At 42.5% G+C, this 14922-nt stretch overlaps 1 protein-coding gene across 6 annotated transcripts in view; it reads left to right on the forward strand.

Moving 5' to 3' along the window:
* Positions 1 to 14922, forward strand: part of GRM7 (glutamate metabotropic receptor 7) — an 859725-nt gene that overhangs the window by 796759 nt on the left and 48044 nt on the right. For 4 of the 6 annotated variants that reach the window (XM_060022947.1, XM_060022946.1, XM_060022948.1 and 1 more), the window contains one exon: positions 10443 to 10689. The exons of 1 other annotated variant lie outside the window; for it this stretch is intronic. In XM_060022947.1, coding sequence (XP_059878930.1) covers positions 10443 to 10689 — 247 coding nt within the window. Of the gene's footprint in view, positions 1 to 10418; positions 10690 to 14922 lie in introns of those variants that run through there. One more of the 6 variants, XM_060022950.1, reaches the window with a different exon arrangement.

The raw sequence follows: 14922 nt of genomic DNA on the forward strand, positions 1-14922 counted from the left end.
TGGAAAAAAACCTCTCGGGTCTGATAGGAAGTCTGGGAAGGTTTACAGGGCAGATACAGAGGAGGCAGGGATAGAGGCCAGACTGCAGGCCCTCGGGAGTAAGTGGGTAGGAAACTACTTTTGAGATCCATGATCCAGGACCTTGGAAACAAAAGGAAAGGAAAATCGATCTTGTGAAGGTAAGATCAAAACCGTGTAGCCACTACTCCTCGGCCAAGCTCACTCCTCTTGTTCTATTTCTCTTAGAAGGGTGAGTGCTATTTTTCTGCCCCATCTCAGAGCCCTCACCGTTCCAATTAGGGGCATAGGCTGAGCAACTGTTTATCTACAATTTTCTGATTGCAATTATTTTCTCCTTCTGGATTTAAACGATTACACAACTAAGATCGCTGCTGAGGAGTTCAGAGCACAAGTTACCTCTGGGTGGGCAATTCAGCTCCTAGGTCCCCGACGTTGGCTGCTGTGCCCATCGGCCAGGGACACCATTGGCTGAGTGGGTACCACAGCACACTACAGCGTCAGGCCAGCAGTTAGGGGGCCTGTCTCCATCCACACCTACAGTGCTGCACCGGTGGCAGTGGAAAAGCAGGGAAGCAAAGGCGACACATGTGAGCTAATGCAAGGGGAAAGGAAGAATTGAAGGGCAGGAAGGGAGCTACCATAGCTCAGAGGCAAGGTGGGAAAGATAGAGTCCAAAAGGAACAGAGGAAGACTCACAAAACTAACCGCCATGATCAAAACCTGTCAAAATTCATCAGGAAGTCATCGTCAATGGCTTTGAAAACTGAGATTAAGAACACACTGTCAGGGCTTCCCTGGTGGCGCAGTGGTTGGGAGTCCGCCTGCCGAAGCAGGGGACACGGGTTCGTGTCCCGGTCCGGGAGGATCCCACATGCCGCGGAGAGGCTGGGCCCGTGAGCCATGGCCGCTGAGCCTGTGCATCTGGAGCCTGTGCTCTGCAACGGGAGAGGCCACAGCAGTGAGAGGTCTGCGTACCGCAAAAAAAAAAAAAGAACACGCTGTCTTTTTATAAGAATCTGACATTGTCTTCGGGTCAATGACACTCTTGGGTCCAGTTTCAATGAACACTTTACAAGCCCTACTTGAAACACATCGACTGTTCCCAAGAAATGCCAAGACTGTCTCTTTTAGCCATTAATTTGACATCAGTATTTTCTTTTGATTTCTGTCTTTTTCTGTTCACAAGAACTATAAAGGTGACCTTAAATGTTGGCAAGATTAGACGGCTTTGCATTTCTATACGTGGAATATTTCAAATGACAACTTTAGAAATGGAATACGTTAAGTTCAGACTGTTCTTTTAATGCCCTGGTTTACTTGCAAAGTAATAGAGAACATCATCATTTATTACCTAATGTATTCCCCAGGGAGGTACAAGCCAGTATTTTCACATTATAAAACAGAATCTGACATTGCCTCCTACAGAATGCTGTTAGGTTCAGCCTTGAAGAATACGGCCAAGGATTCCAGGGGATCCAATGGGATCTGGCGGAAGTGTGCCTCTCCAGGCTAACAGTGGGGAAAATGCTTTGCCTTTGTATGCTAAATCACTGCAAGACAGAGACCTCACACTGGGGCTCTTGAACCAGGAGGAATGGTAAATAACCTTGCAGATAATACAAGAGAACAAATAGTGCCAGCATTGGCTACATAAAAGAGTAAAACCCCTACCTTGTAGCTGGGAGAGGAAAAACTCTTAAAATCAAAACTGAGGGATCACAGGGCTAGTGTGTATCCAGAAAACTCAGAAGTGAGTCTGCCTGGAAGAATGAGCTATTAGGATGGCACGCAGCTCGTTAGGATGGTGTCGGGAGCAAAACCCTGAACTTCCCAAGGACGTGGTCAATTGGAGTCACAGCATCTCTCCGATGATGCTATGTGGGAATAGACACAGCATCAGGTTTCTGGTCAGGAGAGCAAAGAACTGAGATGTAGGTGATTTCAAGCTTGACATAATCACTTATCTCACGCTCCAGAAACTGACTTGCATTCACCTGGAGTGCGTGTCTTACATCCCTCCAAATACATAATGTAATTGTGTGTAGACTTAACATCATGTCTGCCTGGAGATACTAAATGAGAAAAATGAAACACAGTCAAACTAGGTCTTGTCCAATAATTATCTAGTTGCCTTCATTATTTCTAATTCCATGCCAGACGCCTGTCCACAGAGTTGTGTCCCATAATATTTGGTGTGTGTGTATTTCTTTATGTATACTGTCTATCATCTATCTATATATTACCTATTCAAAGAAAATAGGTTTTAAATAGAATAGCATGAAAACTCTCTACAGAAATGGGGCCATCTACTCGAATAAAGACTCACATTTTCTGAGCATGCCACCGGGCACTGTGCTATCTTTTAATTTTCAAAACGGTGAGGTCTCTGTGGTAGGGGTAGAATGAGAAGGGTTTTATATCAGACACTCTGGTAACAAATTCCTAGGGTTTGAATTTTGACTCTGTCGCGTGCCAGAAGTGAAGTAGCTCGCACAACGTTACCAACCAACGATCCAAGGCCAAGTTTGAAACCACTTCTAACAAGAAACACCTTGTTTTTCCAATACCATTCTTCTAGAAGACCCAAGTATCTCCCCCCCCCAAAAAAAAAACAAGCAGTATTTTTCCTCATCATTACACCGAATCCTTTCACCATCGTGCATCATTTCATAACTAAGCAAAAGCCTTCAGTATGTTGACCCTCTAGACGATTGAAGAAGTCCCATTGCAAACACCCTGCCTCATTTCCAGCCATGTATCGTTATTATTTCTCAAAAATATGGTGACTCTAATTAGGAAGCAAGGATTGAAAACACTGGTCTTACCTGCCAAGAGCTTCCATTTCAACTTAGACATATGAATGTTTCAAACATTTGTCAGATAATGATGTACCCTTCCTCTTTACTCTGACTATATCAGACACATTTTTCATTTTTATTGTACAGACTTTGGAATGTCATGAGAACTATGAAACTTCTCCCATCTTACCAAAAGACTCCGCTAAAGCTTTCTTGTCCCACTTGTCAGTGGTCACTTGGGAAAGCACATAATAGGTTACTTCTCATAAAACAGTCAATGACAGATAAAACAGGGGTTTGAGTATACTTTTAAACAAAACAGAAAGCAAACTCAGCGAGATGGCTTTCCCTAAAGCAGGTTGTTATTCGGTGGATTCCATAAGAAAGATGATCATTTCAAAATGTATTAAAATTATAGGAAAAAGAACAGCAGAGTGAATAAGGCATTTTATGTTACAGCCAGTAGATCAATCAGTGATAATAACACCCTGGGTTGAGTGGTTTCTACATGCTGGGCACCCTCCTGCGTATTTTACTATGGTCCTATTTGATCCCAGCAACCTTACAAGATGTCTATTGTTATAATCTCCGCTCTAGAAATGAGGAAACAGAGGCACACAAATAATAGCAAAATAATAATGATGATGATGGTAACTAACAGGCTACAGATACTAGCTTTTCTTAAAACAACTGTGAATGCCAAGGCTATTTCTCACATCTAACACGTGCTTCAAGGGTAGAACTTCTCGTGCAGGCAGAATTGAGTAAGTGCACACCTTGTGGCAGACGTCGGATCTATCATCCAGTCAGTTCTGCGATAATGTGACATGTATGTTCTTAAAACTCACCATGCTAAGCAAAATTGTGCAATAGAATGAACGAGACTTATGGGAGAAATCGGGTTAAGGATGTAACACGCAGAAACGTCATCAGTGACATTAGAAAAGAAAGGAATCTAATAAAAATGGTGGCATCGTTTCTACACCTGTTCAACGGCTAAGAAATGCGTAAATATTGTAATACGTATGTCACTCTACCTTTATAAAGAAAGGACGTAATGTTTGCACCTGGAAGCGAGTGCCAGAAGTGTTGCTGCTTGTGAGCTATCGTGAAACTGTGGAGGGGGACTTGGGCAGATGCTTGAGGGCGGGGCGTGTGTGTGTTTTGTGTAGCCCACAAGGCTGGGTTTGGCCGGGTGCAGTTTGCTGTGCTCACCTGGTGTTTCTTGCAGAAGAAATCACACATTTGTAAACTTCCTGAACTTCGTGTTATCCTCAAATCGTTCCCTAATATATCGATCTCATCAGGATGAATTTGCATTTTAAAGCACGCGTTACAGCACAACGGACTGTATTCTTCAGACCAGGTTAAGTGCTATTTGGCGCTGTACCTCATCAAAGGGGCCAACAGGGCGATCGTCCTGACTGGGGACGTGGGGATGCTTTATGTAGAAGGAATCTTTGGATTGAACATCAAATGCAAACAGGCTATCAGAGGCAGAACAGGTGAGCAGAGGACATGCCAAGGGGAGAAGAAAGCAGGGGCCAGTAGACACTGTGAGAAAAAGGATGCGATGTGCAGTTACTACATTACGCATGACTTGATTCTGGATTGTGTTCCTTCTGCCACTACGATGTGGCTGCCTGATGGTAGGGAGAAGGCCCTATCACCATCACAAGGGTCTGTGAGGCCACGTGGTAGTACAGTGAGCCCTCTATACCCACGGGTTCCACAACCATGGGTTCAACCAACTGAGGATGAAAAATATTTGGAAGAAAATTGTTCCATAAAGTTCCAAAAAGGCAAACTTGAATTTTCAGCATGCTGCCAACTATTTACACAACATTTACATGGTATTTACAACTATTTACATAGCATTAGGTATCATAATTAATCTAGAGATGATTTAAAGTATATGAAGATGTGCACAGGTTATATGCATATACTACATCATTTTATATAAGGGACCTGAGCATCCTTAGGTTTTGGTATCCTCAGGGGGTCCTGGAACCAATCCCTCGTGGATACTGATGGATGACTGTATCTCACTGAAAATGGCAACCTGATAAGTGGACGAATGCACCGATAGTGGAAAAGTAAGGTCTCTCTCACATAGCCTATCTGGCAAATAGAGGTCACAGTGAATTTACAGCATGTGGTCATTAACAGCTTGCCCTGGAATCTATCAAAACAGTCTTCAGTTAAACTGATTCTGAAACTTACACAGAAGAGATGGCAAGTTTCAAAGTTGGCTCAAGAGCACTACAGAGTTTTCAACTTTCTCAGTATCTTAGCAATCAAGACTTACAGAAGAACTCAACTAACGCTAAATGCTACACCGATTTCTAAAGCAACAGCGGCATCTCATGATACGCACTCACATTTATCTGACAGTGAACTTTGAGGCCAAGGTGAGAAAGTGCGCAGGGCAGATTCAGCTGGGCTTTGCCTAACGCTGCCGTCAGCACAAAGCTGTGTCTTTAACAGTATACGTGCTGGTACCTGTCAATCAGACAAGACATGAATAGGCCTGGATTTTCAGAAACTACTTTCTAGTTAATAAATGAGACCTATATTAAAAGTTTAAAATATATGACAGCAGTTACTAAGGAAGACTTATCTGGAGATCTATACCCCAGCCTCCTGATATAAATATTAGGCAGAATATAAATATAAATATTAGCAGCTCACATTTCATGGGTTTCACAGGCGTTATGCTAAGCACTTTTTAAAAAAATAAATTCATTTATTTATTTTATTTAGTTATTTTTGGCTGCGTTGGGTCTTCATTGCTGCACGCGGGTTGTCTCTAGTTGCGGTGAGTGGGGGCTACTCTTCACTGCGGTGCGCGGGTTTCTCATTGCGGTGGCTTCTCTTGTTGCGGAGCACGGGCTCTAGGAGCCTGGGCTTCAGTAGTTGTGGCATGAGGGCTCAGTAGCTGTGGCTCGCGGGCTCTAGAGCACAGGCTCGGTAGTTGTGGCGCACGGGCTTAGTTGCTCTGAGGCATGTGGGATCTTCCCCGGACCAGAGCTCGAACCCGTGTCCCCTGCATTGGCAAGAGGATTCTTAACCACTGCGCCACCAGGGAAGTCTCAGCACTTTTCATATATTAATGAAGTAGATCTTCAAAGCCACCATTTGAAAACTGAACTATTATTATCTTCCTTTTACAAGTAAGGAAACTGAGAGACAGAATGGTTACAGCCAAGGATTCCGTGCATCAGATTTTAAGAAAACTGCTGTTCTAGAGTATCGTGTAGAACACTTCGCCGGGGACTTCCCTGGTGGCACGGTGGTTAAGAATCTGCCTGTCAGTGAAGGGGACACGGGTTCGACCCCTGGTCCAGGAAGATCCCACGTGCCGCGGAGCAACTAAGCCTGTGCACCACAACTACTGAGTCTGAGCTCTAGAGCCCACGAGCCACAACTACTGAGCCCGTGTGCCACAACTACTGAAGCCCGCGCCTACAGCCCACGCTCAGCAAGAGAAGCCACCACAGTGAGAAGCCTGCACACCACAACAGAGTAGCCCCCGCTCGCCGCAACCAGAGAAAAGCCCATGCGCAGCAACAAAGATCCAACACAGCCAAAAATTAAAAAAATAAATAATAATAATTTAAAAAATTTAAAAAACACTTTGCCGGCTTGACTCTGAATCCCTTGCCTAGATGTTCCTTAGTTATATACGCTGGATTACACATGGGGCTTGGTAGAAGAGCCACATTCAACCAAGGAATAGAAACTGGATTCTGGAAATTTATTTAACTTGATGATAAAATTAAGGCTTAAGTGTCCAAACACGTGGACATCGCAAGGCAGTCAGCACCCTTCCCACAGCCTAAGCCATCAAGGATTGACTGTGGTCGGGGAGACCCTTCTCCACTGGGGATGAGCCTCAGACAGCCAGACAGGATGAGGTCAGTCCCAGGGAGAGGCTTGATCCCAGCTAGGAGTGCCAGAACCCCTGTGCTCTGATAAAAGGGATCGGTAACGCTCACCAACACCTTCCCATCTCTGAAGAAATTATAAGGAGGAGAAAGTAAAATGGTGTACAATACCCCAAATCAAACAGGGTAATTTTACAATACACAATGTTCATTTTACAATAAGCACTGGGTAAAACAGGAATAGCCTTCAGACTAAAAATAAATATGTTGTAATTTGCTAAAAAAATTGTACCAAAGGGGCTGCTGGGATGAAAACTCAGAGTCAAAAGGTGAGCGTCCCACCAGAGGCCAAAAAAAAGAGTGACTTAGCTCCCTTCCTGGGGCTGAGTGGGGTTGTATCCCTGTGAACCAATACCTCTGTGTTCTCTGCAGACCGCAGCCTTCCTATCTACCCATATAACTTATTTAAAAATACTTTCATAGTACTCACTACACGCTAGGTCCTGTCCTAAGCACTTTACAAATAGTAACTCATTCAGTCACCAAGATAACATCATGAGGTAGGGACTAATGTTATCCCCATTTACAGATGTGGAAGCTAAGGCAGAGAGAGGTGAAGTAATTCGTCCAAGGTCACAAAACAAGTAAATGGGAACTGAACTCAGACTAGCTTTAGATTCCTCATTCTTAACCACTCTGCAATGTATAGAGGGTTTGGGGGCATAGGAATTTGGTCAGTGACGTTCCTTTTGGTTTTCATAGATTTCGGAAGTGTCACCAGAAATGATAAAAATTTCAAAACAAGTATCAAAGTCTTGACGGCCTCTAGCCTAAAAATAACGAAATTAAACCCTCCATAAAATAAACAGCGTCGCTTTTGAAGTCTTAAGTTGCTAAGTAGTCTTTGTTGAGGAAAAGCACGTATGTATACACATACAGGCAGAAACATTTACACATGCACATAAGCATATGTAAGTTACAGTTACAGATAAATCATAAACTCAGCACCAACAAGCTATGGATGATTTCTTCAACTGCAAAATTTGCTTTTGAGTGGAGAAAGAGGAACAAAGCTTAAGATCCCATGGGTTAGTTTATAGCCCTTTCTTTTTTTGGACTGGCTAATTCATGGTTTGCAAAGCCCTCATTAGTAGGACGACGGCAATGACCATGAGGGAAGGAAGTGACATTGCCTAGGTTCATAACACTCTGTTCTATGGTAAGACTTCCTTGGATAGGGTAGGCAGCAGAGCAGAATGGAGCTGAAGGTCTCAAGGTACTCTCACAGGAAAAGATGAACTTTAAAACATGGTCTAGTTCACAACCAAAGCAGCCGCATAGCACAGGGAGATCAGCGCGGTGCTTTGTCACCACCTAGAGGGGTGGGATAGGGAGGGTGGGAGGGAGACGCAAGAGGGAGGGGATATGGGGATATACGTATATGTATAGCTGATTCACTTTGTTACAAAGCAGAAACTAACACACCATTGTAAAGCCATTATACTCCAATAAAGATGTTAAAAAAAAGGATCATTAATTCAATATTGTCTTGTCTTTATATTTTACATTTACTATGTATTATACAGTTAGCGGCTGGCAGCTCCCTTAAAGCGTTCAGAGACGTGCCCATTCAAATTAACGTTTGCTGGATAACAGTATTCCTTCCAGAAGAGATGGCAAAGTCTCTTTTAATTTCTTCTCCAGAGCCTCCGATTGAAGAAATAAGGTCGGAAACGGCCAGGCAGCTAACAGGTCTGATGCCAATTCTTGTATATTTAGAGAAAGGCTGTTTGACCACAGACTCATCAGTAGGAAGAACGTGCCCCTTATATAAACACATGAGCTCCTCCACTGCATGACCATTAAGTGCCTACTCTTTGCCAGCACTGCAGACACAATGACACACTACATACACGAGATTCCTGCCTTTGTGGAACCCGTGGCTTAGCTGGGGAGTTGGGCAGTCAAACGATCAGGGTAGTGGGCAGATGATTACAAATGGAGAGCCATAATCAAAAAAACCCCAAAAACCAAAAGAAAAAAAAAAAACAAGTGTTTTGAGTGCCTGTAGGTAAAGAAGCTGGCCGAGACTTGAGGCTGTGGGGGTGGGGCAGACTGGGATGGATGTTCTAAGCAGCAGAGGAGGAACCTTCCATACAGAAGGAGACAAGAATAAAGGAAAATCACAGGCATGCATGTAGAAAGGTCTGTGGTTGGATGAACCCAGCATCTTCAAGACCTGAAGGAGTGCCACATGGATGGTGTCCTAGGGAGAGAGGTGGGGGAGAGTGGTGGGCAATTAGTCTGAAAAATGAGGCAGGGGGAAGATCACGTGTGACCTTGCAGAATCTATTAAGGATGGGGATTTTATCCTCAGATACAAGGGAAGACATAGTTGTGGAAAACCATGATCAAATACATTGTAAAGAGGCTAGGTTTTCCACTGATGTAAAAGGCCATGGGAGCTAGTCACGTGGGCTTTCTTTTTTTTTTAATGTACTTGAAATTTATTTATTCATTCACCTATCTACCTGTTTGTTTATTCATTTACTTTCAGCTTTATTCAGGTATGATTGATGACTACAAATTGCATATATTTAGGTTATACAACATTATTTTCTAAGGTGTACAATGTAGACAACGTGTACAATTGTGAAATGATGACCCCACAATCAAGTTAATGAACCCATCCATCACCTCACATTGAATCTAGGCTTTAGGAGTCATGCAAAACACAAACGTGTCTAAATGAATGACGGGCTAGGGATCATGACAGGGCACGTCATAAATGCAACTGGACCAAGGCAAGTTGTCTGTAGCTACTGATCTTACCATTCCCCACCCCCTTCAACCTTCATCTTTTCCAATTTAGGCAAGACAATGATTTAACGCACTGAACAGTAAGTGAATGGGTTGCTCTACTGATTTCTCAAGGAAGCGAAAGGACACAAGGACAGCTATGGGGGTACCGTCCGAACTACCCGTAACGCATGTCAGAATGAGGCTTTGTAGCCTTTTAGCAACTGTCAGTGTGTGGAGACCGGACAAGCCGACATCACTACATCTTGGCCCTCGCCATTGGTGTTCTGTAAATCATGAAGCGAGAAGGGCTTACCTTCCAGGGAAACTCAACTCACTACTATGTAGGTACGGTGAAGGTGAACCCTTTCTTAAAAACATGCAGAAAGATACAAATATTGACATAATGACTTTTCAAATAAGGTCCCAGAGTTATCTATGTAGCAAGAGATCATGTAATGTTAATTGTTTTGTGAATGTATGAGGGGTAAAGAAACAACTACCCCTTACTCAAGGTTGCAAACGTGATCTTCATGGTTTCCTATCCAGCTGCCATTCTGAGTAAAGGGACTTCAAGTCTGATTCAAGGTTGACCCTGAACTTGAATGAAGGATACTTCTCCAGGACAGGCCTGCACATGGATTCCCCCAATGATTTTCAATCAATGGAAAAAAAAAAAAAATATATATATATATATGTATATGTATGTATGTATGTATGTATGTATGTATGTATGTGTGTATGTATGTGTGTATGTATGTGTGTGTATGTATGTGTGTATAAACTCTCCAAGAAATGTGCAGAGCCATTCTGTCTCCCCGGGGATTGTTATGCTTTCCCTCCCAGACACAGCCATGCTCGACACCGTTGTTAAGTGCTTCGCCTCCCTCTGCGGTCATTTTATTTGTAATAGTGTCTTGTGTGTTGTGTCTCCTAGCTCTACATACAAACTACCACGCTTACCATCTCCATGAACCTAAGTGCATCAGTGGCGCTGGGGATGCTATACATGCCGAAAGTGTACATCATCATTTTCCACCCTGAACTCAATGTGCAGAAACGCAAGCGAAGCTTCAAGGCCGTAGTCACAGCAGCCACCATGTCATCGCGGCTGTCACACAAGCCCAGTGACAGACCCAACGGTGAGGCCAAGACAGAACTCTGTGAGAACGTAGACCCAAACAGTAAGTACCTCTCCTTTCCTTCCATCTCCCCAGCCTGCGTCAGGAAGCTCTGGCAAACGTGGCGTGTGCTTGCCTTTCTTTGGAGAAAGACTGTGACCGTTCTTGTCTTACGGGCTGGGTTGCCTTGGCAAATGCTCACGTCTGCTCTTAAGAGTGCGCTCATTCTTGCCACCATTTTCTTTTTGCTCCCTGTTGGAAAGCAGCTTTCAGAGGCTCTGCTTCAGAAGTGTGAAATCTCCCCCTTCCCTGGCTTCTTATCCTTTGGTCCCAAACCCTCCAACTGACATAAGCACAGCTGATGAGCCACCTTCCTTGTTCCCTCCTCTTAGGGGATCAGCTTCCTGCTAGGGAACCTTCGACATCCCATTGAGCTGCAGCAGTAGGAAAGAAATTGGAATATTTAAGAATTTTGGAAGCATAACTTCCTTGCACTGGAACGTGAATGTGGAGAAAGTTATGATTCTTTACTAACCAAGCCTTGTAGAAACAAAAAACACATCGCATATTGAATAAAGCCGGTAAACATTCACGCAAGTATACAGGCCCAGACGCTACCACGCTAATGGCATCCCCACGTGGGGAAAACACCTACCAGACAATTCCACAGGAGTTTCACCCCATGAAAGACAAATATTAGAGGTGGGATTAAGGATGAAATGCCAGATTTGATACCTACATGGCCTGTCTGCAATGCCTGGGTAGCCTTTATTCATCCCTGCAAATGACCACAAAGACGACGGACATACAGACACTAGTTTGTTAAAAAAGAAAAAAAGAAAAGGAAAGAAAGACCATTTAACCAGAGTTAAATTCTTAAAATCCCCACTTGCTAATTTTACTAATACTATGGTGGTAAGAGTGCATTTCAGATTAAACATATCACTCCTAGGATTTGTTTTCCAGGACATTTTGACTAGTTCCATATAGAATGAGGCAGTTTAGCGTGTTCATGATACTTCCTGTTTTAAACTAGAGGAGGTTTCAGGTTGGCCATTAAGTCATTCAAGACTTACTGTTCAGTTATGAGCTGATTTTGTTGTAGCCAAAGGTTTACTGCCAAGCAGAAAGTAGTTCTTATTCTAAATACTCTGACGTAATTCTTTATGCTCTACAACTGAGATCTTTAAAAACCAGGAGACAACTGAGTTTAACCCTGACAACTATTGTACAACGATCCACGATCTTGGCCCAATCCATTTCTAAATAGTTGGCTGAATGACTACGGTGAAAGCTTGAGAGTCTGTGGACAGGAAACAAAGGCCCATTAACAACATCATGGGCTTCACGTTGACGTTTTAATAGGAGAGATCCTGGGACAGGTGAGAGGAGGAAGAAACAATGGATGGTCAGGCTCTGTTCTTGTGTCTTCAGGAAAAAATGGTCAATTCCAAGGAAAGGGAATAGATAGAGAATTGCTGTGATATTCAATGTGGTGTAGGAAGAGGCTTCGGGTTGAGACAGACCTGGGTTCAAATCCAAGCCACTCCACTTACCAGCGGTGTGGCTTTGAGAATTACTGAGGTTTTCTGAAGTTCAGCATTCTCATGGATAAAATGGAGATGATAATATCTATGTCACAAGTGCGGCATCAAATCTCATACATCTAAAAAAACAGTATGTCAATTACATGTTAATGTTCTTCCATTTCTGTAAAGGTGAAAAAGCCCACATTTCAGTGTGACTGGTTACACAGACGTGATGGTGACATGAAAGGCATACCAAACACCACAAGGTAGATGGAACTGGCCAATAAAAATATTTCCATGAACATATTTATGCATCTATTTATATGTATCCTGTATTGATAAATATACCTGCACTGTTATACTTTTGTAGCATTTTATTCTAGGACCCCTTGCCAGATTTTTCATAAAACCCTCACCCTGAAGATGTTCCAACAGCAGTTTTACATTTATATCTGTACACACACACACACACACACACACACACGTCCAAAATCAATAAGCAGAAAATATGGTCAAAAGTCTACATGTATTGAAAATTAATGACCAAATTAGGAGTTTTGAAGTTGGATAATTAATCTAACACTATGCTACTTAGAAATAACTAGCTTTTTAAACAACATTTTAACTGTTGTTAACCTTTAATGATGAGGTTCTATCCTTGTGGAGGCTATGTGGGGTATGATCGTGGCTGTTAAAATGCTAATACTAACACCGACACTAATAATAACAAAAACCCATCAGCTACCCTTTGAAATAGGCAGTAAACAGAATGCTTTGGGTGGAAGATCTCTTACTCCTCATGGTAACTCTGTAGACTGGTGATCATTATTCTCCTTTTACTGAAGAATCCTAGGCGTAGGGAGACCAAGGGATATTACCGAAGTCCCACACTAGTTAGCAGCAGAGCTTGGTCCGAAACCCAGGTCTGACTCCCAAACCCATGCTTGTTGCTCTTTGCTGCTCTGTTTCTCAGAACATCGGTGACATGTCGTAATTCTAATGCAGAAATTACTCTTTTGGCTTCTTCATTTGGTAATACAGCTTGCATATACAGAATCTAATGATGTGTGGCGGTGGACTCTTTGGTTTAATGTGCTGTGAAATGCATTCCTGCTTGCTGTGTTGTCTGCAAAGACAGGAGTAACCTGAGCTCAAAGAAGGCTGCCCAGGTAGAGGCCTCATCTTACTAACTCAAAAATCCAAGCATCTTATGACCTGTGTCAGTCACGACAATTATGCCATTTGGAATTCATTTGCTGCCTTTCTCTTGAAAAAGTTTTGTTGGGTTTTGTCACTGTTGATATGTTGGTGTCTACACAGAACAAAGAATAAATAAATAGTTCGGGGGAAAAAAATGAAACCAAAAAGAGCCTTTGTCTTACAGCCAATCCAAAAGATTCTTTAAAATTATTTTAGTTGTTTTGGTTTTGTGTAGACACTCCCTAAAACTAATCGTCAATAATTTGCCCAGATATTTGCTGAATTATAGGAGGAGATTCATGTACCTCCAAACATTGGGGTTTCTGATGACCCAGCTCCCAAAGGTCCCTGAGAGGAATCAAAAGACCTTCTCTGCACAAAATCTGTCCAGTAGAATTTTCTGCAATGAATGGAAATGTTCTCTGTTTGTGCTGTCCAGTAGAGAAACCGCTAGTCACCTGTGGCAATTCAGAACTTGAACCGTGGCTACTTAACTGATGAAATACACTTGAAACTTTTAGTTCATTTTAAATAAATATGAATAGCCATCCATGGCTGTGACTCTTCCATTGGAGAGCACAGCCAGAGATCTTAAGAGCAAGGATTTCACTCTGGGACGCTCAGTCTCAGCCCATATTTGAAATACCTCCCAAGGTTTTAGCAATGATGCTGATCTGGGACAAAGTCAACTGAATGAATGAATGAATGAAATATCTGAGGTGAGACAAAAATGCCAACCTATAGCTATTTTAAACGATCCCTAAGGAGCCACTAATATGGAAATAGTGATATCATAGATAGCAGTTATATCTGGAAAACCAGTCCTTGGTAATGCAAAAGTGAATGTATAAAAAGGACAGTAGTGAAAATTCAACTAATGAAAATAGACATGACTGTTTTGATGAGAGAGAACGTTATTTTTCTATTCTATTTAATACCAAATATAGCTCAAAGTACGTCAAATTTCTGCACTTTGGTAACAGAGACAAATTATTGGCTGAAATTAAACTGTCTGGTTAAAAAGAAACAAATAAAAGCACAGACCACGTACTTAAGAAAGGAGTATGTCTTTCCAAAGGGGAAATTCTGTCTACTATTCTCTGAGGGAGCGTACCTGGGAGAATGTTGAATTTATAGAATGAGCTGCGAAGTTAATCATGGAACAGAAATGTGCCTTATTGTTTCTCTACACGTTTAGTCTCAATGTATTTCAGTCTTCAGTGTTTTCATTTCTCACAGCTCTGCTCCATCACTGCAGTTTGCTATCTGGTGCATGCTCGCTTCTGCTCATCCAATGGCACACAGCAACTACATGTCCACGTAAAGACGAATTTGCTTGTTGGCTTAATACGGGCAGAAATTAAAACTGCCCCTGCACTGCTTGATTTTTCCCCAAGAAGTTCAGTGTTCCTCTTAGGTTGCCTCTTCACTTCAAATTCCATTGTCCAAAAGAAAAACTTCTTTCTGTGTGGATTCAACAAAAAAGTAAATCTGCTCAAAAATTTTAATGTATCTGTGAACTGCCACCCTATTGGGCAGTCAGAGTTGGGCCAATGCTTGTTGGTTT

The sequence above is a fragment of the Delphinus delphis genome, chromosome 10, assembly GCF_949987515.2.
Source record: "Delphinus delphis chromosome 10, mDelDel1.2, whole genome shotgun sequence".
In the NCBI taxonomy this organism is placed as follows: Eukaryota; Metazoa; Chordata; class Mammalia; order Artiodactyla; family Delphinidae; genus Delphinus; species Delphinus delphis.